Source organism: Hemitrygon akajei, chromosome 3 (assembly GCF_048418815.1).
Source record: "Hemitrygon akajei chromosome 3, sHemAka1.3, whole genome shotgun sequence".
Classification (NCBI taxonomy): domain Eukaryota; kingdom Metazoa; phylum Chordata; class Chondrichthyes; order Myliobatiformes; family Dasyatidae; genus Hemitrygon; species Hemitrygon akajei.
This window is the reverse complement of record NC_133126.1, coordinates 40,791,797-40,818,999: the sequence shown is the minus strand read 5'-3', so window position 1 is coordinate 40,818,999 and position 27,203 is coordinate 40,791,797. Positions and strand designations below refer to the sequence as shown.

The following is a 27,203-nucleotide window of genomic DNA, read 5'->3' as shown; positions in this document are numbered from 1 at the left end:
CTGTCCTAAATGACCTACCCCTTATTCTCAAACCATGCCCTCTGGTACTGGACTCTCCCAGCATCTGGAACATATTTCCTGCCTCTATCTTGTCCAATCCCTTAATAATCTTAGATGTTTCAATCAGATCCCCTCTCAATCTCCTTAATTCCAGCGTGTACAAGCCTCTCTAACCTCTCTGCGTAAGACAGTCCAGACATCCCAGGAATTAACCTCGTGAATCTACACTGCACTTCCTCTACAGCCAGGGTGTCCTCCCTTAACCCTGGAGACCAAAACTGTACACAATACTCCAGGTGTGGTCTCACCAGGGCTCTGTACAAATGCAAGAGGATTTCCTTGCTCTTGTACTCAATTCCCTTTGTAATAAAGGCCACATTCCATTAGCCTTCTTCACTGCCTGCTGCACTTGCTCATTCACCTTCGGTGACTGATGAACAATTCTTAATCTTTTTCATTCAATCCTGACCTCCTAAACCCAACATAAACTTGTTTTTCTTTTGTGACCAGAGCCTCAATACCTCTCGTCAGTCAAGGTTCCCTAAATGTGCCAGGTCTCTCCTTCACCCTAATAGGAACATGTGTCTAGAATCAGAGGTTACAGATTCAAAACAAGGAGCCAACCATTCAGGTTGCGGGAAAGAAGAAATTTCTTCACTCGGAATAATGAATTTTGGGAATTCTCTTGAGATCTGGAAGCTCGTTGCTCCTATATTCCAGACAGAGATTAACTGATCTTTTCAGATATTGAAGGGATTAAGAGTCAGTATAGGAAAGTCATAATGAGGTGAAAGATCAGCCACATTCTTATGAAATGACTGCACTTGCACTAAAGGTCTAATGGCCTACTTCTGAGTTTATTTCTTGCGTTCGATTGTGAGACAGAAAAGGATGCGAAATGTTTCCAAATTGATGAATGGGATCTGATCTGGGACTAGGGCAAAGGTTGGAATGAGGCCAGTTTTTATAAAGAGAAATGAAAAATTTAAAATTTGGCATGTGGGCAAGCCAGAGAAAGACCATGAAATGGATGATGCATAAGATGACTCATAGGATAGGATCAATGGTATTCTAAGTTGCAGATTTTTTGGATGGGTTTTGGGTCTGAAATCCCTGACAATACAAGAAAGTTGATGTAACTGCAACAGTAGGATTGGGATTAAAAAGAGAAGTGTTTTGATGTCACGGGCAGCTAACTTGTACAACGTTTTGAGTTTCAGTCTGAATGAATAGTTGCAATGTGGCAGGTATTTGTTCAAATGTAAAGTATTTGTGGAATAGAATGATTTGGATCTTGACAGCATTAAGGAAAATAAGTTTAAACTCATTGAGATGTTGCGTCAGACTTCTGGTTCTTCAATAGAGCATAGAAAAATACAACACTGGAATAGAGCATTTGTCCTCGATATTGGGCCAATCCTGCTGTCAGTTTATACTAAATGCCTTTGTCTTGTGTGTTATCCATATCCCTCCATTCTGTTTATATTTGTGTGTCAATCCAAAAGCTTCTTAAACTCCACAAACTACCTGCTTCCACTGCTGTTCCGAGTAACCAGTTGTAGACACTTTTTTTTAAAAAGCTGACACCCCACCTAGGACAAGCTGTCAGGTAGGAGGTACAGAAGCCTGAAGGCACACACTCAGTGATGTAGGAACCACTTCTTCCCCTCTGTTATCCAATTCCTGAATGGTCATTGAACTCATGAGGACTATCTCACTACTTCTTTATATCCTATTTTTGCACTACTTAAACCTGATTCTGACCTTTAAACTTAACCCCTCTAACCTCAAAAATATTTGCTCTGGTGTATAAGAGTCTACCCTATCTATCCCTCTCAGAATTTCGAAAACCTCTGTAAGGTCTTCCTTTAGGCCTCAACGCTGTGAAAACATTAAAAAATGGTAACACTTCAGATGTGGTTCTGAAGGAAGGTCCTCTGCCTGAACTATTATACTGTATCTTGTACTGTAGACGCTGCCTGCTGATTGATTGTAGCATTTTCTGTTTTTATTATAATGAAACTCTTGACATTTTTAATGAAAATTTTTAGTTCGGGGCTCTTCATCGTTCTTCAAAATGTAGAATATTTTACTTCACGTCAATTTGAATATCAAGGATATTTTAGAAGATCTCTAAAAACATTATTCATATTGTTTTTTATATTATAGTTAACAATAAATCTAAGTATTTTTCTTCTATCAATTTGCAGCAGCCGCTTTGTTTTCGTTCCTGGTCCGGAAGATCCAGGTCCAAGTTCTATCTTACCCAGGTAATCACTGGTTTTTCACACTTTTTTTCAGTCTGACACCACAGTTCTTGGTGTTCCCAGTTTTGCTACTGCTTTTAATACCCATCCATTAGCTCAGCAGTGATGATGGGACTGAATGAATTCACAGCATTGCTGTCTGTTCTCAATCAGTCACCTGTATACTTTCCTGTGACAATTCATTCTTATTCTTGCCTTTCCAGTATTGCCTCGGCTTTCCTTCATTTCTTGTTCTGTTTTGTATGCAGAGTCATGAAAGGCATTCTGCCTTTTTTATTCCCATTCTTAAAATAGCCCAGATAGTCTTTTTATATTTTGACTTTTCCACTTAATCTCTAAAATGCTCTTGAAGGTGTTGAATTGAATGCACAGTAAAACATGATTGCCTTCAGTCCCTCAATGAAGGATTATTTTAATAGCTTCTCTTCATTTCTTTAAGACCTCCACTAGCTAACTACATTACAGAAGAGTTCAGTAAGAGAGTTCCATATTCTGTATTTACTACAAATCCCTGCAGGTAAACTTTCTATATATATATATATCAGAATTTTACAGTGTGTTTGCCTTTTTGTTCAATAGCTTTTCACAGGAAAACATCAGACTTACTATGTTTTCATCATTTTTAGGATTCAGTACTGCACACAGGAGATTATAATTTTTCGTGAGGATCTGGTTAACAAGATGTGTAGAAATTGCATTCGATTTCCTAACAGTAATTTGGATATTCCAAACCATGTGAGTTAATCCTTTTCTAATGGAGTTAATGCTTATTGTATTTATTGTCTTTGGTTATGACTGTAATCAGACCTTTTAATCCCATGATCCAAAGCACAGTGGTGTAGCTGTTAGCTTAACACTTTACAGCACCACTGATTGGCATTCAATTCCTGCTGCTGTCTACCAGCATTTTCGTATGTTCTTGCTGTGATCAAGTGGGTATCTTCTGTGTGCTCCAGTTTCCTCCACATTCCAAAGACATAAGTTTTGGGCATGCTAGTGAAACATAGAAAGCCTACAGCACAATACAAGCCTTTCGGCCCACAAAGTTGTGCTGAACATGTCCCTACCTTAGAAATTGCTAGGCTTATCCATAGCCCTCTATTTTTCTAAGCTCCATGTACCTATCCAAAAGTCTCTTAAAAGACCCTATCGTATCCGCCTCCACCACCGTTGCCGGCAGTCCATTCCACGCACTCACCACTCTCTGAGTAAAAAAACTTACTCCTGACATCTCCTCTGTACCTACTCCCCAGCACCTTAAACCTGTGACCTCTTGTGGCAACCATTTCAACCCTGGGGGAAAAAGCCTCTGACTAGCTACATGATCAATGCCCCTCATCATCTTATACACCTCTATCAGGTCACCTCTCATCCTCCGTCACTCCAAGGAGAAAAGGCTGAGTTCACTCAACCTATTCTCATAAGGCATGCTCCCCAATCCAGGCAACATCCTTGTAAATCTCCTCTGCACCCTTTCTATGGCTTCCACATCCTTCCTGTAGTGAGGCGACTACGTTGGCACTGGAAGCATGCTGACACTTGCAGGCTGCCTCCAGCACACTCGGACTGTGGTTGTGACGTAAACGACACATTTCATTGTATGCTTTGATGTTCCAATATATATGTGACAAAATGCTTAATTATTGAAGACCACTGTGCAGACAGTGTTCATGGAAATAACCTGGTGCCATTCCCTTTTCTCAGTTCCTTGACTTCTGCTGCATCTGTTACCAGGATGAGGCTTTCCAGAACATCTCTCCTCCTTATTCAAAGAACAGCGTTTCCCTTCCCCCACTTTGATGCTGCCCTCACACACATCTCCACCATTTTCCAGACAATCACCCTCACTCCATCTTCCTGTTGCCTTAACAGGGATAGAGTTCCTCTTGTCCTTACCCACCATCCCATCATAAGCCTCCACATCCAACACATCCTTCCTTATCCCCCACCACACTCTCCGCTTTTTATGGGGGTTGCCCTCTCAGTGATTCCCTTGTCTAATTTGTTCCTCCTGGCACTTAGGACTGCAAGCAGAAGAAGTGCTACTCCTGCCCATTCACCTCCTCCCTCATCTCCATTTGCAGCCCCAAATAGTCATTCCAGGTGAGACAATACTTCACTACCAATCTGTTGAGGTTGTCTTCTGTGTCTGGTGCTCCTGAGGTGGCCTCCTCTATATTAATGAGACCCGACGTAGATTGGGGGACTGCTTTGTCAAGCACCTTTGCTCCATCTGCAAACAAGCTGGATTTCCTGGTGGCCAAGCATTTTAATTCCAGTCCCCATTCCCATTCTAACATGTTGGTCCATGGCCTCCTCCTGTATGCCCTTTCATCTACAATTGAAACACATGAACTTTGTCAGTGAAATTGCTTAGACAACTTGGTGTAATGTAAACCTTGGTGACTGAATTGTGAAAGGAAATTAAGAAAATGGAGAAGTTCCAAAGAAGATATACGAGGATACTAGATCAGGAAATGAGTATTTGGTTCTTTAGTTAAGATTTCTCTAGTAGAGACATGGGGAAACGTTTTTTTTTCTTCAATAGTACTTGTACATGTACTAGAATATGGTTTACTAGTGTACAGTGCGTACCCAATGTAATTTTTGTTTTAATTTCTGGTGTTTTAAGTATTAAATGAAATCAAATTATTCATTGGAGCAGAAAACTAATTGTATTTTTGCATCAGCACATTTCCTATTTTTGTATTTATGATGTTTTCTTGCATCCTCTATTCTCCTTTGATCCTTATGGTTAGTCATTGTACCTCTGCCAAGTTCCATTGAAAAGCCATTAGTTTTTCAAAAATAGTCATTCAAGGTATGTGGACTGTGCGGGCTAAGCCAGCATCTAATTGTCCATCCGTGGCTATTCTTGAGAAGGTGATGGCGAGCTGCAATCTTTGAGGTGGACAATGGATAGAATTCCAGTATTTTAACCCCGTGACTGTGAAGGAGGAGCAATATATTTCCAAGTCATGAAGCTGTATGGCTTGGAGGGTACCTTCTAGCTGGTGGTGTTCCAGTGCTTTTTGTTGCCCTTGCCCTTCTGATGGAAGAAGTTATGAATTTGGAAGGTGCTAATGTGTCTTGCTGAGTTGCTGAAGATGGTACAAATTGCTAGTGTTTGAGAATGGGTGCCTATCAAACGGACTGCCATGTCCTACATCCAAGTGGACAGTACACCCTATCCTCGTTATATGTGTCTTCAGACAATGCAGATTCAGAGTTATGTGTCGAACCTATTTCTACCAACTTCTCCTTATATGCGTCCAAAACTCACAGTTATGCGAGGCTGCTGGGATGAGAAGCACCGCTTTTCCGCCAATACAAGTCACGTGCGCACGCCTCACAGTCTCACTCCCGCCAGTCTCGCATTGGTTTTGGTAGTGTGTGGATGTGCGATCTTGCGCATTAAAGCGTCTTATGTCAAGTCCTGGGCCATCAGCTAAGCGACAGAGAACTGCGTTAACACTTGAAAAAAAAGTTGGAAATTATAAACAGGGCGGCATCAGGTGAAGGTAACACAGCTCTGGAATACTACTTCAGCCTGGGTGAGTCCACGATCAGAAACATAAAGAAAAATGCTGAGGAAATAAAAAGTGCAGTGATTGATTCATCACAAGTGTCTTCAAAGATTGTTACCAAAGTGCATAACCGGAATATGACAAAAATGGAGGAAATGTTGAGTTTGTACATTGAGCATGAAACAAAGAAAAAAACCCTCAATTCCAATCATCTTTGTGTTAAAGCTTTGGAAATTTATTGGTCGTCTTTGTTCAGAGGCTAGTGAGGAAGTGTCAAGTGATATTGTTAGCTCTAATGCAAGAAGGAGAAGTTTGTTAATCGTCACAGGCTTCACAACTTAGCTGTGCGTGGTGAGTAAGCTAGTGCTGACCACGAAACTGCTTAACGCTACCCTTTGTAGTTGCGGGCTGTGATAGCTGAGTTAGGCATCACACCAAAGCAGGTGTTTAATGCAGACGAGACCGGGCTTTTTTGGAAGCGTATGCCGAAACACACTTAGATAAGCAAGGATGAAAAGACAGCGTCAGGTTAACATTTTATGATTTATTACGTTGAATATTACTTTAAATTGATGAAATATAATACAAATGTTGCCTTGTGGTACTGCTTTTGTGTCGTATTGGTATGAAAATGTGAATTAATTACAGATAAAACATATTTAGGAAGCCGTCCAGAACACATCCCTATTTTCTCCATTTAAATAATTATTCCCATTATGCGTTTCCCATACTATGCATTGACTGCAAGGAACGTATCCCCCGCATATAACGAGGATAGGGTGTATTCCATCATACTCCTGACGAACCTTGTAGATAGTGGATAGGCTTTGGGGAGTTGCGAGGTGATTTGCTTGCTGCAGGATTCCTCCAGTCGAGTTTATTGTCATGTGCACACGTCTGAGTATGTACAAGTACAGAGGAAAGCTTAACTTACAGCAGCATCACAGGCACATTGCGACATATAAACAACCTTTTCCTGTACACACACTGTGTACACGTCTACCCCAGTTCATTTCCTCAAACCTTAGCCTTAGTTTTGCTTTCCCCTTACATTCAACATTTTGCAATTTTATTTCTGGTTTGTAGGGACAAAATTGGTACTGCTGTAGTTGTAAAAATTTGGTCTGCAATTGTGTCAAAGTATAACATAAAAAATAGTTTTCTGGGACAGTACAAAATTAACCCCTCTCTTTATTGTTATCTTTATAGTTTGTGAAGACCATCGTTGCACAAAGCCATCTGACACCACTGCCACTGTATGTTAGTCCAGTCTACTGGGCATATGATTATGCTCTTCGTGTGTACCCAGTACCAGACCTGCTTGTATTTGCTGACAAATATGATCCATTCAACATTGTCCATACAGACTGCATCTCTGTCAATCCTGTAAGCACTATTATGTAACATTCTTGCCATGTTTTACACAGAATTAAATTCTGGAAGTCTAACTGGTCAGAAGAACTGTTTAAAAATGTTAAAATTTCTCTCTAATGAGGTGAAAATTTGTTTCAATATAACTGGCAAAATATCTTGATGATTGTTGAGCATGAATATTTTAAAGAAAACTATTTTGTCCCCATTTATAATGCATGTTTCCTTCCTTCATTTTCCTTCCTTTTCAGTGAGATTTTCAATCACAACAGCATAATTTGAGCAGTTAGCTTGTGGGGGTTAGGAGCTTAGAACTTTTGGGAAATGAAAGGTTGAGTCATTCACATACCATCTTGTTTACATTGAGTTGTCTGGAAGTAAATCTGATGAAAGACGTAAAACAAAGGAAAGGTTTGGAAAGGAGGATAATGAAAACCCAAGTAAACAGTTTTTGATGTTTTAAACATTTCCTCGATCTTTTCCTCTTTTTAAGTGTGTTTAAAATCACACTTAAATGACAATTGTTTTACTTATAACTGTACATCTTTCATGCAAGTTTATTTATTTTAAGGGCTCATTTCCACGCAGTGGTTTCTGCTTCAAGGTGTACTATCCCTCAAGTAAAACTGTGGAGGACAGGTAATAGAGAAACTGTTAAATATATTCTTCCTAGTGGCATTGGACATAGTGCAAGAAGGTTTTTAAAGTTAATGTAAAAGAATTTGTGAATATGTAACGTAAACCTGAAAATTATTTTGCTTAATACAAATGAAAGTCAAGTCTGCTTTGGATTCAGCTGCTGGATTTTAAGAGAAAGTGCGCTTGACGTCATCCCTTCCTGCCCTTGTACCTCTCCGAAGGCAGGTCTGCTGCTGCCTTGAAAGATATTGTCTTGTCTCCTATCCCAGTAATCCCCAGTTGTGATAGGTGATGTGTTATTGTCATAACAATTATTACATAATCAACCAGAGGACTAGTCCAAGTGGCCTCATAAACCGTCTTCATCGTTTTATTATTGTGTCTGACCTTCAATTGTAACTTAACTTCTGAGCCCTACATAGTATCCATAATCCAGTGCTCTCCCATATAACCATATAACAACTACAGCACAGAAACAGGCCAGCTCGGCCCTTCTAGTCTGTGCCGACGTTTACACTCACCTAGTCCCACTGACCCGCACTCAGCCCATAACCCTCCATTCCTTTCCTGTCCATATACCTATCCAATTTTGCTTTAAATGACAATACCGAACATGCCTCTACCACTTCTACTGGAAGCTCATTCCACACAGAATGAGCAATAATGTGCAAACATTTGTTAGTCTTAAACATATCATTGATTGACCATTCCCAACTTGAAGTTAGGAAATAGCTATCACCTACTCCTAAATGGCTGACCCATTTACTCCTACTGACTACTCCTAAATGGCAGAAGGCTGAGGGTAGCAGACACCAACAGAATCAACAAAATCATTCGGAAGACCAGTGATGTTGTGGGGGTGGAACTGGACTTTCTGACGGTGGTGTCTGAAAAGAGGATGTTGTCCAAGTTGCATGCCATCTTGGACAATGTCTCCCATCCACTCCATAATGTACTGGTTAGGCACAGGAGTACATTCAGCCAGAGACTCATTCCACCGAGATGTAACACTGAGCGTCATAGGAAGTCATTCCTACCTGTGGCCATCAAACTTTACAACTCCTCCCTTGGAGTGTCAGACACCCTGAGCCAATAGGCTGGTCCTGGACTAATGTCCACTTGGCATTATTTACTTATTAATTATTTATTGTTTTATATTGCTATACTTCTTCACTATTTTTGGTTGGTGCGGCTATAACGAAACCCAATTTCCCTCGGGATCAATAAAGTATGTATGTCTGTCTGTCTGTTCTCCTGGGATTACAATCTCTTCTCCTGTTGTAGACTTTTCCTTCCAACTTAAAAAAAAATCTAATAATGATATTTTATGCTAGGAATATAAGCTCCACATCTAATTACTTCTTTACATGCAGTATTGATGCTCAAGTTTCATGTATCATCTGGGAAGACGCATGTCAAGGTGATAAAGACCTCTGGCTACAAACCTTTGAAACAACATGGAGGAACCTGTGTCACACTTGGGAAATGGGGATGGGGGAAAAATTCTGTGCAATTGGAAGTGGTTATCTGAAGTAACGAAATGTAATTATATTTGTGACTACTGATTATTCTATAATTAGTATGTGAAATTCTGGAGCGTACAGTATCAGGTTTCCACAACTGTCGAAAAGTATACGGTCCATCTCTCTGACCCCACACTTTAGAGGATGACTGGCAGTCACTCTCCAGGAGACTCTAGCCCTTCTCTTAACTGCTTCCCGTGTCATTCAGTGTCTTTCTGTTTTCTCTCTTCCCCCCCCCCCCACCCCCGCACACTTCTTGGGGATTTTCCTCCCTATTGACCTGCAAATTACCACAAGTAACAGAAAGTATGCATTTTCTGCAATTTTTGCTCTGTCCGCAATTCAACAACAATATTTTTGCAGTTGCTGCAATTTAGCTACAGCCTTAGATCTAACAAAGAATAGATCATGATACTCTTGATATACCTTGTGATTTTATTCAGCAGGTTCAGGCAGCTCCATAGAAATGAACAAACATTTCAGGCTGAGACCCATCTTCATGAAGAAGACTGTTTGTTCATTTCCATGGATGCTGACTAAACTGAGTTCCTCCAACATTTTTTAACATGGCAGAAATTTGTGTCTATGATTTTATTGTTTTTTTTTCAAAACGCTTCACTGACTAGATTTTCCTTTCTTTTCAGTAAACTTCAGAATCTTTGAGTGTGAATTTCAAGAGGTTGGAAAAGTATGGACATTGCAGAACTATGCACAGCATCTAGAGATAATATTGATGATTTCATGTTTATTTGTATATATTTATATTGATGCTTTTAAAATAAATTAAATATTAGAATTTGTGCCTAAGTTTTTTTGTGGATTATTGAGAACTCTCTTTACTTTTGTGAGCTTGGTGTAATCATTTTCCTTTAAAATTTCATTTTATTTTAATTGTGAACATTTTTCTTATTTAAAATATATAAATATTTTGCCCGTTTGTTGTGGTTTTAGTTTTTAAAAACTCTGTAATGCACAAAGAGAAAATCTGCAGATGCTGGAAATCCAAGCAACACACACACAAAATGCTGGAGTTACTCAGCAGGCCAGGCAGATTCTATGAAGAGAGTACAGTCGACACTTTGGCCTGAAGTGTCGACTGTACTCTTTTCCATAGATGCTGCTTGGCCTGCTGAGTTCCTCCAGCATTTTGTGTGTGTTGTCTGTAATGCATAAACTATATTTCCTATAATTACACTTAAAATAGTTAAAATACTGCTGATTGATGAGTAAAAAAACACTGAAACTTGTAAATGGCACAGATACGCTGTGTACATAATATAGATTTCACATGATCAATTAAAGTGCTCTATTCCGAACTAAAGATTTTTTAAAGAAATAATATTTGCAGCCTTTTCTGCTTTAAAAGAAGTTTTGTGGTTGAATTTTTCTTGACACTAAAGATGCTAGATTTCTCTATGAAAATTAACTTGTCTCAGATATCAGCTTCATTCAATCAAACAATACAATTTCAATAAATGGCCATCACTATTTCATAACCAATCATAGGTAAGTGCTATTTATTTAGGAAGCCATTTATTACAGGCAGTTCAATATATTGTTAGATAGATTTTAAATTAGTTCCTTAAACATACAAAACAATTTTATAATCAGGTGCCAGTACAATAATAAGATTTATGGCTTTTCAACATGTATACTTCTACCCAAAAGATGCATCCTAATTTGGAGGCCTTACTGAAGATCTACAAATGAATGAAATTGTAGAAACTGTATAATGATTAGTTCACTTGGACAGAAGCTAATTCTAAAGGTGGATCTTGTTCCTGGTGCAATATTTTCTAAGCTAAATCTTGATAAGTCAAAATGCACTGAAAATTTAATAATATTTTGTGCTAAATTAAATTCCAAAAGTAACTATTAAACTGAAAATAAGTATTATAATATTGAATTTGATTCCAAAGTATATATCAGCAATTTAAAACTTGTTGATTTGATAAAGTTTCAGGAAACTGATGGCAACCTGCTGAATAAGTAGAGACTCACTTTCAAGAAGTCTATAACTCCATATTATTTATTTACCTTTTTATTATTTGCAGGGTTTGTTTTTTGCACAATGGTTGTTTTTCAGTCTTTGTTGTTTATGGATTTTAATAAATTATGTTATATTTATTTATTTTCCTGTAAATGCCTGCAAGATAATCTCAAAGTAGTAGATGGTGACAGATTTGTACTTTGATTATAAAGATACTTTGAACAGATGTCCAAAAAAGGACCACAATAGCTGTAAGGTTGTAACACGATCATTTGTTAGTCTAAGGGATAAATGAATGTTTGAATAATTTTATAGATTGAGCACAACTGCTGAATGCTTAGTATATGCTAATCTGCATGTATATCATTTTCCTTTCCGTAACTTGAGTTACTTTGTGCTAGGCTCTGTCAGATTTTACCTCCTAGGAGATGAGCCAGGGTCTAACCAACCCATTGTACCTGCAATAAACGACTTGATGGGAGAAGTTGTTGCTTAGAGCTTGATTACCCGCCAGAATCAGTGATCTTGTTTCCATATCATTGTGGTGCAGAGCCAGTTATACACTTTCTAAATGTATAATATAAATACCAAAGCTAAACCTGATCTGAACCTCCTAGGAGACAGAGGTTTCCTATTGCAGGCACCAATGGCATGTTTTAAGGTCGCCTGTTCCCAGTCAGGTTTTGTTTGGCATTTTCTCCTTGGCAACCACAATGGATCACACCGTCGTGTTCCTGTCGTCTTCCGCAGTAACAAATTAATCCCTGAGGCGTAATATGTATTGAAGGCCTAAAGTACGATTCTGTGAGCCTTAAATAGCTTAATGGAATTTTTAAGATGACCTGTTAATTACTGAGAAGTTGGAGAAAGTGATTTAGTTGAAATATTTGTGGTCCTCCCCGTCCTTGACGTCATCGGCGTGCGCCTTGATCGGCGGAGGACGCCGGGCTCGCGTTGAAGCATGGCGGCCTCGTCCAAACTGGAGGAGCTGGAGTTAACCCGCGAGGAAGTGGACCGCTTCTCTAAAGCGCTGAAAGATGAAAAGTTCAGAAAACTGCTATCGGACTATGCGGAGGAAATCTCTAATCCAGAAAATAAGAAGAAATACGAGGAGGAAATAACCCAGCTGGAGAGGGAAAGAGGAGTGGATGTGAAGTTTGTGCACCCCAACCCGGGCCATGTCCTGAAGACCAGCGTTAACGGTGACAAAAAATGTTTCATAAACGTCTGCAGCAACGATCTGATAAATAAACCCGCTTGCGAACCGGCAAAGGGCAACGACGGGGCACTGGGGCAGCAGTGGTCTCTGCCCTACAGCCTCACGCCTGGGAGGGAAGATCTGGGAGCAGAGGGTAAAAAATATCTGATTTATGATGTGGTGTTTCACCCAGACACTCTGTATATGGCTGACAGGAATAAGAGGTTTAGAAAAATGGTGGATGAGATTTCACTGGACGCGATAGAGAAGCAATTAAATGCAAAGCTGGATTTGAGAAATGTTAAAACTTTGAAACTAAAATATAAGGGGTTGCCCCACTCTGCTGTTATCCGCAAACCACTTCCTGGTGGCCCTAAGGAAATTCCAGAAGACAGCCCTTTCCGGTTCCCTTATCCCTACGAGTTTCCAAAATCAGAAAAGACCACTCGAAGCGATATCAAGAATAAAAGTACGACTGAGAAATCAAATGCCTTTGGGAAGTATCAGAATAAGGAAATGCAGGACAACAAATTTACCCAACCTAACTACTCCATTGTTTACCGATCATCTTTTGACTTGCAAGATTATCGATATGCCCGCGATGCTGTCCCGAGTACCAGACCTAAAGAACTTGTGGTGACTATTGACCTTCCTCTGCTTAATTCTGTCGAGAATGCTAGTTTGGATGTGACCGAAAAATTGTTATGTTTGGAGTCGCAGAAACCAGCTTACAAACTTGATTTGACCCTCCCATACCCGGTAGATGAAAATCAGGGGTCAGCTAAATTTAACAAATCCAAGAGACAGCTTGTGGTTACTTTACCTGTTGTTCCTGCAAAGCAAGTCCTAGAACTGGGAAAATCCCACGATAGTGACTTTGAGCCGGCAGGGAAGGACAGTGAATCCATGGAGAATGAGGAGTCAGTACTGATACCAGAAATGAATAAATTTGAAGGAGATTCCCTAGAGAAAAATGGAGAAAGTGATACAGCTTGTATAAATGACAAAGATGGGTGTAAGGATTTTAATCGGGAGCAATCTCAAACTAATGAACACCTTGGATTCAGCCACATTACAGCATCCATCACATCAAATGTGAAAGTAACTACTTCTAGTTCAAGTACCCATTTTCTGAAGACAAATGATGTGATTGTTTCTCCCCAAAATGTCTCAGAAGTGGATTCAGGACAGAAGAACCTCCCTGAGGAAGTTGCAGTAACTTCTAATGATAAAAGTTATGTGGAAAAGCATTGCAATAGTACACTAGATGGGCAAATAACTGAGCACCCACAAGTAAATTCATCTGAAAATACCAAATCCTGCTCAGAAGACTCTTTAAAGGAAAATGAAGCTGTGTGTCCAGATTTCCATTACCATCAGAATGAAAACTCGGTTACATTTATACTGCAAGTGAAAAACATCAATGAAAATAGTTTGAAATCTGTTCTTCATACCCACAATTATAACATAACTTTTGGAACAACACACTCAGATACCTTATATTCGTTGATTATTCAATTTCCATCTGAACATCAGTTGGACACCAGAGAGAGCAGACTGAACCTATCAAAAGACAATGCCACAGTGGTATTAATGAAGTCATCGGAAAGCCGAGGTTTGTGGCAAAGCTTTTGTGCTGGAAGTACACACAACTCATTGCAGGTAACCTTGCCAACCCAAAATGTCATCTGTCATGAAAACATGGCTTTACATTCATTTGCTTTCCCTCTTTAATCTTTAAAGTGATCTGACTTTTTTCTTAGAATATTTACTGAAAATATTTTAATTCAACTTGAGTTGGGTATTTTTGGGGACAAGCTAGTAGTTGGGTTATTAAAAGATGAATTTTGCTTTCAAGTACCTAAACATAAAATATTTAAAGAATGACTTGGTAGAAATAATGTACAGTGGAATGGTATATTTACTTTTAAAGAAAGGTGTTTTGGACGTGTTATTTGATAACTTTATTCTTGCAGTTATTTTGACATATCTAATTGATAATTAGTATTTATAAAAATAGATCCCCCGGATATTAAAGTCTAGACCAAGTAGCTGGGATTCAGCATTGCTTTCATAGTATTGTAGAAGAATCCAAAGACAGATAAGTCAACATTGGAATGAGAAAATAGTGTTGCTTATATAACTTATGATGATTTCACTTGGGAGCAATCACAAAACAGTGAACAACTTGAACTGAGCTACAATGCAACATTTGTTGTGTTAGATGTTAAAATAACTGGATCAATTTCAAATAATCATTGCATTGAGGGAGACGTTGGATTGCGTCGAGCGAAAGAGAGTTTAAAAAAAGTGAGTGGGGCTGGTTGGCACATTTTGCACACCACAGTTTCCGGGGAGACAGATTGCGTAGTGGGAGAGGGAATTTAAAAAAAAAAAGCAAGCGGGCAGTTGATATGTTTTGAACACAGCAGCTCCCAAGGAGACATTGGACTGCACATAATTAGGCACTTGGCAAAATCCAATAAAAGGTTAAGTTTAAGTGGAGTGGGCCAGTGTTAGAGTGGGGAGTTGAGGTTTTGGCTCAGCGAGGAGAGGCGTAAACCATAAGATTTTCTCATTAATAATTCTTGCTTATTGCACATTTAGAGTGGTGGGGATGTGAGGCAGGATAGTGGAATGCTCTTGCAGGATGTGGGAAGGCAGGGAGATGACCAGTGTTCCTGACGACTACACCTGTGTGAAGTGCAGCCAGCTGCAGCTCCTAACACTCCACATTGGAGCTGGAACTGGATGAACCCCTGATCAATTGGGAGGCTGACGGATTGATAGGACATACAAATAAAATGAAGTGAAGCGTTTTATGTTTCAGAAAAAACTTACACATTTCATTGAACACCAAACACCGAACACAAAGCGCGCTTAAAACTCTTAAGTAACTATGTCATCACCTCTTAAAGTGAACTCTTAAGTAACTATGTCATCACCTCTTAAAGTGAACCCCAACTCAATGTCAGTTTTTGTAAATTATGTGTTTATATTATCCTACAGTTGCACTCAGGGTGCAGGTCACAGGTAACTGGGTGACCATCAGGATGGGGAAAGGGGATAAGCAGCTAGTGCAGAGTATCCCTGTGGCTGTTTCCCTCAACTGCAGGTATACTGCTTTGGGGATGACCTAACAGAGGAAGGCCACAGCAGTCAGATCACTGGCAGTGATTCTGGCTCTGTAGCTCAGAAAGGAAGTAGTGATAGGGGATTTGTTGATTAGGAGGACAGAGAGGAGATTCCCAGATGGTATAAAAACACAAAATGCCTGCAGAACTCAGTAGGCCAGACAGCATCTAGGGGAGGAGGTAGTGACGACGTTTCGGGCCGAAACCCTTCATCAGGAGTGAAGTAACATGGGATGGTTGAGGGGGGGATAAGAAGTGGGGGGAGGGATGAAGTAGAGAGCTGGGAAGTGATGGGCTAGGGGGAAGGTGGAGAATTATGGGAAATAAAAGAGAAAGAAAGGTAGGGCTGGGGGGAGATTATAGTAAGGGGGCAAAAGAGAGAGAAAGAGAACCAGACTAAAATTATAGATAGGGATGGGGTAAGGGGGAGGGGGGGGACAAGGGTATCAACAGAGGTCTGTGAGTTGAATGTTCATGCCAGCAGGGAGGAGGCTACCTAGGCGGGAGCTCAAGAATGAAATTATGAGAGCTAGAAAGGGGCATGAGAAAGCCTTGGTGGGCAGGATTAAGAAAAACCCCAAAGCATTCTACAAGTATGTGAAGAGCAAGAGGATGAGCCGTGTGAGAATACGTCCAATCAGGTGCGATTTGGAGGAGGTAGCAGAGGTACTTAATGAATACTTTGCTTCAGTATTCACCAGTGAAAAGGACTGTGTGGATGACTTATACCAGACTGAAATGCTTGAGTGTATAGACATTAAGAAAGAGGATGTGCTAGAGCTTTTTAGATTAGATAAGTTACTGGCTCCAGATGAGATGCACCCCAAGCTACTGTGGGAAGTGAGGGAAGAAATTGCTGAGCCTCTGGTGATGATCTTTGCATCTTCAATAGGGACAGGAGAAGTACCAGAGGATTGGAAGGTGTTCAAGAAAGGGAGTAGAGATAACCCAGAAAATTATAGACCAGTGAGTCTTACTTCAGTGGTGGGCAAGTTGTTGGAGAAGATCCTGAGAGGCAGGATTTATGAGCATTTGGGGAGACATAATCTGATTAGTCAGCATGGCTTTGTCAAGGACAGGTCATGCCTTACAAACCTGATTGAGTTCCTTGAGGATGTAATAAAATACATTGATGAAGGTAGAGCAGTGGATGCAGTGCATATGGATTTCATCAAGGCATTTGATAAGGTTCCCTATGCAAGGCTCATTCAGAAAGTAAGGAGGCGTGGGATCCAAGGAGACCTTGCTTTGTTGACCCAGAATTGGCTTGCCCAGAGAAGGCAAAGGGTGGTTTTAGATGGTTCGTATTCTGCATGGAGGTCGGTGACCAGTGGTGTTCCTCAGGGATCTGTTCTAGGACCCCCTCCTCTTTGTGATTTTTATAAATGACTGAATGAAGAAGCAGAAGGGTGGGTTATAAGTTTGCTGATGACACAAAAGTTGGGGGTGTTGTGGATTGTCTGGAGGGTTGTCAGAGGTTACAGTGGGACATCGATAGGATGCAGAACTGGGCTGAGAAGTGGCAGATGGAATTCAACCCAGATTAAGTGTGAAGTGGTTCATTTTGGTAGGTCAAATTTGAAGACAGGATATAATATTAATGGTAAGACTCTTGGCGGTGTGGAGGATCAACGAGATCTTGGAGTCAGTGTCCATAGGAGGCTCAAAGTTGCTGCGCAGGTTGACAATGTTGTTAACAAAGCGTATGGTGTGATGACCTTCATTAACCGTGGGATTGAGTTCAAGACCTGTGAGGTAATGTTAAAGCTATACAAGATCTTAGTTAGACCCCACTTGGAGTACTGTGTTCAGTTCTGGTCACCTCACTACAGGAAGGAAGTAAATACTATAGAGAGAGTGCAGAGGAGATTTACAAGGATGTTGCCTGGATTGGGGAGCATGCCTTATGAGAATAGGTTGAGTGAACTTGGCCTTTTCTCCTTGGAGCGACAGAGGATAAGAGGTGACCTGGTAGAGGTCTATATGAGAGGCTTTTCCCAGGGTTAAAATAGCTAACACGAGAGGGCATAGTTTTAAGGTGCTTGGAAGTAGCTACAAGGAAGATGTCAAAGGTAAATTTTCCCACACAGTTGTGGGTGTGTGGAATGCACTACCAGCGATGGAGGTGGATTCAATAGAGTCTCTTAAGAGACTCTTAGATGTGTACATGGAGCTTAGAAAGAGGGCTCTGCAGTAGGGAAATTCTAGGCAGTTTCTAGAATAGGTTACATGCTTGGCACAACATTGTGGACCGAAAGACCTGTATGGTGCTGTAGATTTCTCAGTTCTATGTTCTATTCTAGTATCTTTCCTGTAATACCATGGGCTCTTATCTTGTTCATGAAGCAGCTTCATGTGCGGCATCTTGTCAAAGGCCTTCTGAAAATCCAAGTAAGCTACATCCACTGACCCTCCTTTGTCTATCCTGCCTGTTATTCCCTCAAAGAATTCCAACAGATTTGTCAGGTAAGATTTCTTCTTCAGGAAACCATGCTGACTTTGATCGATTTTTATCATGTGCCTCCAAGTACCCTGAAACTTCATCCTTAATAATAGGCTTTAACATCTTCCTAACCACTTAACTCAGCCAACTTGCCTATCCCTATTGGCTAGCTTACCTTCATATTTCATCTTTTCTGTCCTTATGGCTTTTTTTAGTTGTGTTCTGTTGGTTGTTAAAAGCTTCCTAATCCTCTAGTTCCCACTAATTTTTGTTATATTCTTTCTCTTTTCCTTTTATGCTGTCAGTTACTTCCCTTGTCAGTCATGGTTTTCACAAACTCATTTTAAAATACTTCTTTTGGAAGTAGCTATTCTGCACCTTCTCAATTGCCCCAGAATCTCTAGCCATTGCTGTTCTGCCATCATCCCTGCTAGTGTCCCTTTTCAGTCAACTTTGACAAGTTCCTATCATGCTTCTATAATTTCCTTTACTCTACTGTAATACTGATGCATCTGACTTTACCTTTGCCTTCTCAAACTGCAGGGTGAATTCTGTCCTATTATGATCTCTCCTTCCTTAGGGGTTCCTTTATATTGAGCAAACAGTTTCGGAGGATTGAGTTTGCCTTTATGTGTATGGAGTACAATTATATATCTAATGGTTGTATTCATCAACTATAGCCATAAGGGACCAAAAACATTTTCATTTAGTCATTGGTTACACAGGACCCACTGTGGACTTTATAATGGTGCTATGAATCCATTAGTCTCTAGGAAGCTAATTGTGTTGGCCTTGAGTCATTGAGGACAAACAAGAGAAAGTTTGCAAATGCTGGAAATCAAAGTAATGCACACAAGATGCTGGAGAAACTCAGCAGGCCAAGCAGAATCTCTGGAAAAGAGTAAACAGTCAACATTTCGGGCTGAGATCCTTTGTCAGGGCAGATGAAGGATCTCGGCCCGAAACATCGACAAATTACTCTTTTCCATTGATGCTGCTTGGCCTGCTGAGTTCATTCATTAAGTCATTAACGTTTGTTTCAGGAGAATTATTTTGTAACATTAAATGTACATTTAAGTATCTGCCTTTGTTGGATGTTCTCTGTTAATCATGTGAACATGAATTGTTCTTTTTGTTCAGCACAAGTTGTTTGTAACTTCAGAAAATGCTGATCAATTCCTGAGTACATCCTTAAAGGAAGCAGACCCCGCTGATCCAACTGAGAAATGTTCAGCAGAGTTGAGGGTGTCAGAAGTCTATGAAACTGGTCTGGTTATTTACTCAAAGGTAAGCTATGTAGAACTACAGAAAGAAAACCAGCATTTATTAAACTATACTCTTAAGCACAAGAAAGTATTTATACTCTTGCTATCCATCCATTGTGAGAAACTTTACAGAAAACCTTTGGAAATTATTTCACAGAGCAGAAATAGATTGTTCCTTTTAAAGCTCAATGGAGGTTGTTCTACCTCCACTCCATTCTTAAATAACTTTTTCCACACGGTTTCAATTTTGTTCAAAGTTGATTCCTGGTTGTCTTTATATCTCATTTAGGTGCCCATTATTTTTGTGTGTAACTGCACTGTCATTTTTAGGTAGCTTTATTGCTGAGCTTGTTACAGCTGAACCTGGATGTAAACTCATCAACATCCAGGCAGATGTTGTTTTAAAGAAGATTGTGATTACGAGCCAGTTTTTTTGAACCAAGGACGTTTGCAGGTGTATTCTACCACTTGGCTGATCACATTTAGCGCAGTGTAACCTAACTCCCAGCTCTTACGGTTTTGCATTAATCATTTTTTTTCTTACTAATTCCATTTCTGGATACCAAAGCTTTCTCAAAATATTTGGCATTTAACTCACATTAGCCTCATGCCTTGTCATCCATGGTAATTTGACTTCCTGTAGAAAAAAAAATTGTTACTGGAAGTATAAAAACAGGTCATGTGAAATTGTTTAACAATTAGGTATTTTCTATTTTTGTAAAATAGCAAAAGGTCTAATTAAGAACATAATGATCCAGAATTTATGGTCAACAGTGAAGTGATTGCACTGCCACAGGAGCCCACAAAGATTTGTAATCCATGTGATGTGGATTCGTTCTTCTTTACATCAATTACTGTCAGGAATAAGTTCATGGACTCCATGGCCCCAGCAACAATGATGTGTTCAGGAAGACCAAGAAGACAATCACATCGATAAGTTCTTATTGTTAGCAAACTAGAAAGTAAAAAGCAATTATTTTTATTTCAGGTTTTCTGCTATTTCGCTGGAAACGGAAAGAAAAGAGTATTCATGTCAGATGAAGCAGGAAAGGAAATATTAACTTAAAATATCATACATTTTTTGAAACACATATTCTTAAGGGGCTTTGCTGGGTAGAGACAGAGCTGTTCTCTCCTTGGCAATGATGTCTCAGCCTTAAGAAGAGAGCTTGGCCACTTAAGACAGAAATGAGAAACAATTTCTTCAGCTAAAAGATGGTGAATCTATGGAATTCATTGGCTAAGAGGGTGTTGGAGGCCCAGTCCCTGAGTGTATTTAAGGCCAGGAATAATATCTTTTGAGATATTAAGGTAATCAAGGGCATATGGGGTAAATGTATTCGCATTATGGTCTGGTATGGCAACTTGAATGCACAGGAATGTAAGAGGCTGTAGGGAATCATGTATTCTGCCCAGTATCTCATGGCTACATCCCTCCCCACCAATGGTAATATCTATAGGAGGTGCTGCCTCAAGAAGGCAACATTTTCATCTAAGATCCCCACTACCTGAGCCATGCCATTTTTTTACAGTTGCCATTATGTAGTAGATACAGAAACTTAAGCCCCACAACACTAGGTTAAAGAACAAATACTTCCCTTCAACCATTCAGTTCTTGAACCATCTGGCAAATTCCTAGTCACGACAATTTAGCAACACCATGAACACTTTGACCATTTTGAACTAAAATGGACATTTGTTGGAATTGTGTTTTCTTGTAAAAATTGTGTACGATTTATTTAATCTTTTAATTTATGTTTTACTTTTGAATGCTACTTATAATATGCTTTGTGCAAGGTCTAGAAGGCTATTGATTTGTTTTTGGGGGGAATGATGGTATTGAATGCTGAATTGTAGTCGATAAAGAGCATCTTGACGTTTACATCTTTGCTATCCAGATGTTCCAGTACTGCTGGTGTCATCTTGTTCTCAGAAACCTTTGGCCTGTGTTGGAAGACCTTTTAGAAATAAGTGCCATTTCCCTGCTTTTAATCCACTATGAACAGATGTTACCTTTTCTAGTTCATGATCAGTTCTGTTTTCAAAGATCCAGCTGATTCTTCTTCTAGCTCCTTTTCTAATAGCACAGTCTAGATTTGTATTAAGCTTGTGTTCTTGGCAATGCGTTTGTGCTGTTTACAATTGTCATCTTATAATCATTGGCTAGTTTTAAACAGCATTATTTCTAAAACTGTCCTCAAAGCCAAAGGACACAAGTTGTAAAAAGCAATATGATACCAGCTACTAAGGAACAAATCACATAAAGTCATAGAAAAATACAGCACAGAAACTGGCTTTTTGGCCCATCTAGTCCATGCTGAACCATTTAAACTGTGTAGTCCCGTTGATCTGCATCTGAACCATCGCCATCCATACCCCTACTGTCCCTGTACTGATCCAGACTTCTCTTAAGCATTGCGTGACAGCTCGTTCCACACTCTCATAACTCTGAGTTAAGAAATTTCACCTCATGTTCCCCTTAAACTTTTCATCTTTCACTCTTAACCTATGACCTCTAATTGTAGTCCCACCCAACCTCAGTGGAAAAAGCCTGCTTATATTTACCCTATCTGTACCCCTCATAATTTTGTATTACTTCTATCAAATATCTCCTCAATCTTCTACGTTCCGAGGAAATAAAGCCCTAACCTATTGAATCATTCTCAGGCCTCCAGTCCAATCAACAGCCTTGTAAATTTTCTCTGCACTCTCTTTCAACTTTATTTACATCATGTAGGTAGGTGACCAAAACTACACACAATATTCCAAATAAAGCCTCAACAATGTCTTGTACAACTTTGATATAACATAACATCTCATCTCCTGTTATTACTACTTTGAGTTATGAAGGCCAATGTGCCAAAAGCTTTCTTTACAATCCTTTCAACCTGTGATGCCACTTTACTGAATTATGGTGCTGTATTCCCAGATGCCTTTGTTCTACAGCACTCGTCAGTGCCTTACCATTCACTGTGTAAGACCTACCCTACTTGGTCCTATGGAAATGCAACACCTCATACTTGTCTGCATTAAATTCCATCTGTCATTTTCAGCCCATTTTATCAGCTGGCCTAGATCTCACTGCAAGCTTAGATAGTCTTCCTTGCAGTCCACTGCACCCCCGATCTTGGTGTCATCCACAATTTGCTGTTCAATTTAGTCACATTATCATCCAGATGACAAACAGCAATGCACCCAGCACCGATCCCTGCTGCACTCCGCTAGACACAGGCTTGTGGTTAGAGAGGCAACCATCTATGACCACTCTCTGGCTTCTCCCACAAAGCTAATGTCTAATCCAATTTACTACCTCATCTTGAACGTACACTCAAATGTAATACATCTGTCCTTTGATCAGCAATAAAACAGCTCCTTGTAAATTTGAAATGGATCAGTGGCGATATTTGAAACAAGTTTAACTACTATTTTAAAATACAAATTTAGATAAATATTGTGGTTTTGTAGTTTCAGCAGCAAGAGAAGGATGAAATCACCTCTCGTGCATGTGATCTGAATCACAATACAGCTGGCACTGCTCCATCAAACCTTCAGCAACACAGAGAGGAAATTGGCTTGACTGAATCTACTGCAAGTGATAAAAAGACAGAGAAGGATACATCATTGTCAGATGATTGTGTTGAATTTGTGTCTAATCAACAAGATGAACTGGTTATCCTGTCAGAGAATTGTGATGCTTCTGTACATTTACACAATTCATCAGAAGGAACAAGGGTAATTTCGAAGCTTGGAGTGGACCAGGTATCTGAAAGTGGCTGCATGAATCCCACTGATGGGAATGAGCTTATTAAGGAAATTGAAATTGAAAGTCAATCACCCTCAGACCTTGATGTACTGCAAGCAGAGGATCCAATATCTCTGAATAATGAGTCCTCAGCCACTTCTGTGTGTGCAAAAAGGGAGGCTGTTGATAATGAGTTTCTTGATGAAGATGACCTTCCAGCTGATCAAATGAATGACAATCATTCAGAGTTTGTTAAAGAAACAGCTTCATTCCAAGTTCTGGAGGAAATTGATCATGCTGATAAAAGTGTTAAGGTTATTTGTGACCATACAACACATTCTGCATTCATCTTTCAGAATACTGAACTTTATCAGTTAGATTAAAGAAATACTTTTATTTATAAATTTACAGTGTTATTGTACAATAAAATGTAAGTTTGTTTAGAATTGTAATGTGTGTTATTTTAAAATTCAGAAGAATGCATTAGAGATTTATTTCTTGAATCACATAAAATTTATGATGCAAAAGGAGACCACTTGGCCCATCTTGTCTGTGTCAGACAAGAAATAACTATCCAGCTTAATCCCATCTTCCAGCCCCTTATCCATGGCTCTGTAGGTCATAACTTGTAATGTTCCATCCAAGTACTTTTTAATATAGTGGAAGTCCTTTTAGCAGAGCCCCCACCACGTCTAAGCAAAAAACAAATGATGAAAGATCTTTTTCCAAATGCCCACTGGTTTGTAGAGTTAGATGCATGAAAATGAGTCCTTTAGGCCACTGAGTCCAAACCAAGCACCAATTTACATGAGTCCCACATTCCTAACAATGACCCCAGATTCTATCATCTACACAGGCAGAACCAAGGTTTATAACAAGCAACTAACCTATCAACACACATATCTTTCCATGTAGAAGGAGACCAGAGTGAAACCCAAGTGATCACAGGGAAAATGTGCAAACTCTACACACAGAACCAGAGATCAGGATTGAACCAGCTTTACTAGGCGTGGTACAATGCCTTTACTGAGGAGAATAGTTCTTTCCTTTTAACTCATAATCGTATATTTCCTCAGCCTTTGTCCAGGTACTTCTGCAGATCCCCTACTTCCTCAACACTACCTGCCTCTCCACCTATCTTTGTATCATCTGCATACTTGGCCATAAAGCCATCAATTCCATCATCTAAATCATTGACATGTAAGTGAAAAGCAGTCCCAGACCTGTGGAACACCACTTGTCACCAGCAGCTGAACAGAATAAGCCCCCTTTATTCCAACTCTTTGCCTCCTACCAATCAGCCAATCTTCTATCCATGTTAGTATCTTTCCTGTAATACCCTAGACTTACTTTGTTAAGCAGCCTCATGTGGCACCTTGTCAAAGGGCTTTTGAAACCCCAAGTAAACTGTCTCTCTTTTGTCTTTCCTGCCTGTTATATCTTCAAAGAATTCCAACAGATTTGTCCAGGCAAGATTTACCCTTATTATTTATTTTATTTATAATTTTTTTTTTATTTACTGTATTGAGATACAGTGCGGGATAGAGCTATAAGAGCCATGCCACCCAGCAATCCCCCGATTTAATCCTAGCCTAATCACAAGATTATAATGACCAACTAACCTACCTACCGGTACATCTTTGGACTGTGGGAAGAACCTGGAGCATGCAGAGGAAATCCACGCGGTCAAAGGGAGAATGCAGAATCTCCTTACAGGCATCAGCAGGAATTGAACCCGAGTCACCTGCACTATAAAGCGTTGTGCTAACCACTACGCTACTGTGCCACCCTCAGCATGGTTTCCCATTACGAAAACCATGCTGACTTTGGCCGATTTTATCATGTGCCTCCAAGTTGCCTGCAACCCCAACCTTAATAATGTTGTCCAACATCTTCCCGACCACTGAAGTCAAGTTAACTGGCCTAAAATTTCCTTTCTTCTGCAGTCCTCCCTTCTTAAAGAGTAGAGTAAAATTTGCAATTTCCCAGTCCTTTGGAACCATTCCAGAATCTAGAGATTCTTGAAATATCACTAATGCCTCTGCAGTCTCTTCAGCTACTTCTTTCAGAACCCTGGGGTGTAGTCCATCTGGTCCTGGTGATTTATCTACCTTCAGACCTTTCAGCTTCCCAAGCACCTTCTCCTTAGTAATAGCAACTACACTCACTTCTCCCCCGACACTCTTGAATTTCTGGCTTACTACTAATGTCTTCCACGGTGAAGACTGATGCAAAAAGACATTAAGTTCATCTTCCATTTCTCCACTCACCTCTCCTTTATATATCCGAAAAAATTTCTGATGTCCTCTTTTATATTATTGACTAGCTCACCTTCATATTTCATCTTTTCTCTTATGTTTTAGAATCAGAATCAGGTTTATCATCACCGTCATGCGTCGCAAAATTTGTTAGCAGCAGTTTAATGCAATACGTAATATGGAAGAAAAGTAAATAAGTAAATCTATTACAGTATAAGTATATTGAATAGATTAAAAATTGTACAAAAACAGAAATATATTTTTAAAAAGTGAGGTAGTGTTCAAGGCTTCAATGTCCATTTAGGAATGAGATGGCAGAGCGGAAGAAACTGTTTCTGAATCGCTGAGTGTGTGCCTTCAGGCTTCTGACCTCCTACCTGATGGTAACAGTGAGAAAAGAACATGCCCTGGGTGCTGGGGGTCTTTAATAATGGATGCTGCCTTTCTGAGACACCATTCCTGGAAGGTGTCCTGGGTACTTTGTACGCTAGTACCCAAGATGGAGCCGAATAAATTTACAACCCTCTGCAGCTTCTTTCTGTCCTGTACAGTAGTCCCCCCACCCCCATACCAGACAATGATGCAGCCTTGTTTTTGAATGTATTTGTTGACATACCAAATCTCTTCAAACTCCTGATGAAGTATAGTCGCTGTCTTGCCTTCTTTATAACTGCATTGATATGTTGGGACCAGGTTAGATCCTCAGAAATCTTGACACCCAGGAACTTGAACTGCTCATTCTCTCCACTTCTGATCCCTCCATGAGGATTGGTATGTGCTCCTTTGTCTTACCCTTCCTGAAGTCCACAATCTGCTCTTTTGTCTTACTGACGTTGAGTGCCAGATTGCATCTGCCAGTGACCTATTGTGGCAATACGCAAATTGCAATGGGTCCAGGTCCTTACTGAGGCAGGAGTTCCATATAGTCACGACCAACCTCTCAAAGCATTTCATCACTGTCGACGTGAGTGCTACTGAGTCATTAAGGCAGCTCACATTATTATTCTTAGGTATAATTGTTGCCTTTTTGAAGCAAGTGGGAACTTCCGGCAGTAGCAGTGAAAGGTTGAAAATGTCCTTGAGTACTCCTGCCAGTTGGTTGGCACAGGTCACCATCGGGACTTTGCACTTCGCGAAGGTTCACTCTTTTTAAAGACAGCTTAACATCTGCCTCTGAGAGAGAGATCACAGGGTCATCAGGTGCAGCAGGGATCTTCACAGATGTAGTTATATTCTCCCTTTCAAAGTGGACATAGAAAGTGTTGAGTTCATCTGGTAGTGAAGCATTGCTTCCATTCATGCTATTGGGTTTCGCTTTGTAGGAAGTAATGTCTTGCAAAACCTGCCAGAGTTGTCGTATATCTGATGTCGCCTTCAAGTTGTCTCCTGTTGGGTTTTTAAAAGCTTCCCAATCCCCTAACTTCATTCTGATTTTTGTTATATTATATGCCCTCTTTTTTTTTTTTTGCTTTAATGCTGTCTTGACTTCCCTTGTCAGCCATGATTGTCTCATCCTCCCTTTAGAATACTTCATCTTTGGGATGTATCTATCCTTCTAAGTTGCCCTCAGAAACTTCAGCTATTGCTGTCCTGCCATCATCCCTGCAAATGTCCCTCTCAAACTGCGGGGTGAAATCTATCATATTATGATCATTACCTTTTACCTTAAACTCCCTAATCAAGTCAGGTTCATTATACCATATCCGATTGAGAATTGCCTTTCCCCTGGTGAGCTCAACCACAAGGTACTCTAAAAAGCCATATCCTAGGCATTCTACAAATTTCCTCTCTTGGGATCCGGCACCAACCTGATTTTCCCTATCTACCCGCATTTTGAAATTCCTCT

At 39.9% G+C, this 27,203-nt stretch overlaps 2 protein-coding genes across 2 annotated transcripts in view; both read left to right on the top strand.

The window, feature by feature from the left end:
• The window catches only part of pole2 (polymerase (DNA directed), epsilon 2), a 49,285-nt gene extending 39,162 nt beyond the window's left edge, over positions 1-10,123 (top strand). Inside the window, exons 14-19 of the mRNA XM_073039637.1 lie at positions 2,211-2,270; positions 2,707-2,784; positions 2,894-3,002; positions 7,004-7,180; positions 7,737-7,804; positions 9,972-10,123. Coding sequence (XP_072895738.1) covers positions 2,211-2,270; positions 2,707-2,784; positions 2,894-3,002; positions 7,004-7,180; positions 7,737-7,804; positions 9,972-9,990 — 511 coding nt within the window. The 3' untranslated portion in view covers positions 9,991-10,123. The remainder of the gene's footprint in view (positions 1-2,210; positions 2,271-2,706; positions 2,785-2,893; positions 3,003-7,003; positions 7,181-7,736; positions 7,805-9,971) is intronic.
• A 2,129-nt stretch (positions 10,124-12,252) lies between these two features.
• Positions 12,253-23,545, top strand: LOC140724887 (protein kintoun-like). Its single transcript, XM_073039636.1, has 3 exons — positions 12,253-14,177; positions 19,233-19,379; positions 22,823-23,545. Exons 1-3 carry the CDS (start codon positions 12,279-12,281, stop codon positions 23,480-23,482), a joined length of 2,706 nt encoding a protein of 901 aa, XP_072895737.1. The 5' UTR covers positions 12,253-12,278; the 3' UTR covers positions 23,483-23,545.
• The last annotated feature ends 3,658 nt before the right edge of the window (positions 23,546-27,203 follow it).

What these genes read in the sequence shown, in the direction of transcription:
- LOC140724887 (XM_073039636.1), top strand. Translation starts at nt 12,279, where the DNA reads ATGGCGGCCTCGTCCAAACTGGAGGAGCTGGAGTTAACCCGCGAGGAA. An exon ending in GTACACACAACTCATTGCAG is followed by an intron (nt 14,178 to 19,232) that starts GTAACCTTGCCA and finishes CTTTTTGTTCAG; the next exon opens with CACAAGTTGTTTGTAACTTC. An exon ending in GTCTGGTTATTTACTCAAAG is followed by an intron (nt 19,380 to 22,822) that starts GTAAGCTATGTA and finishes GTGGTTTTGTAG; the next exon opens with TTTCAGCAGCAAGAGAAGGA.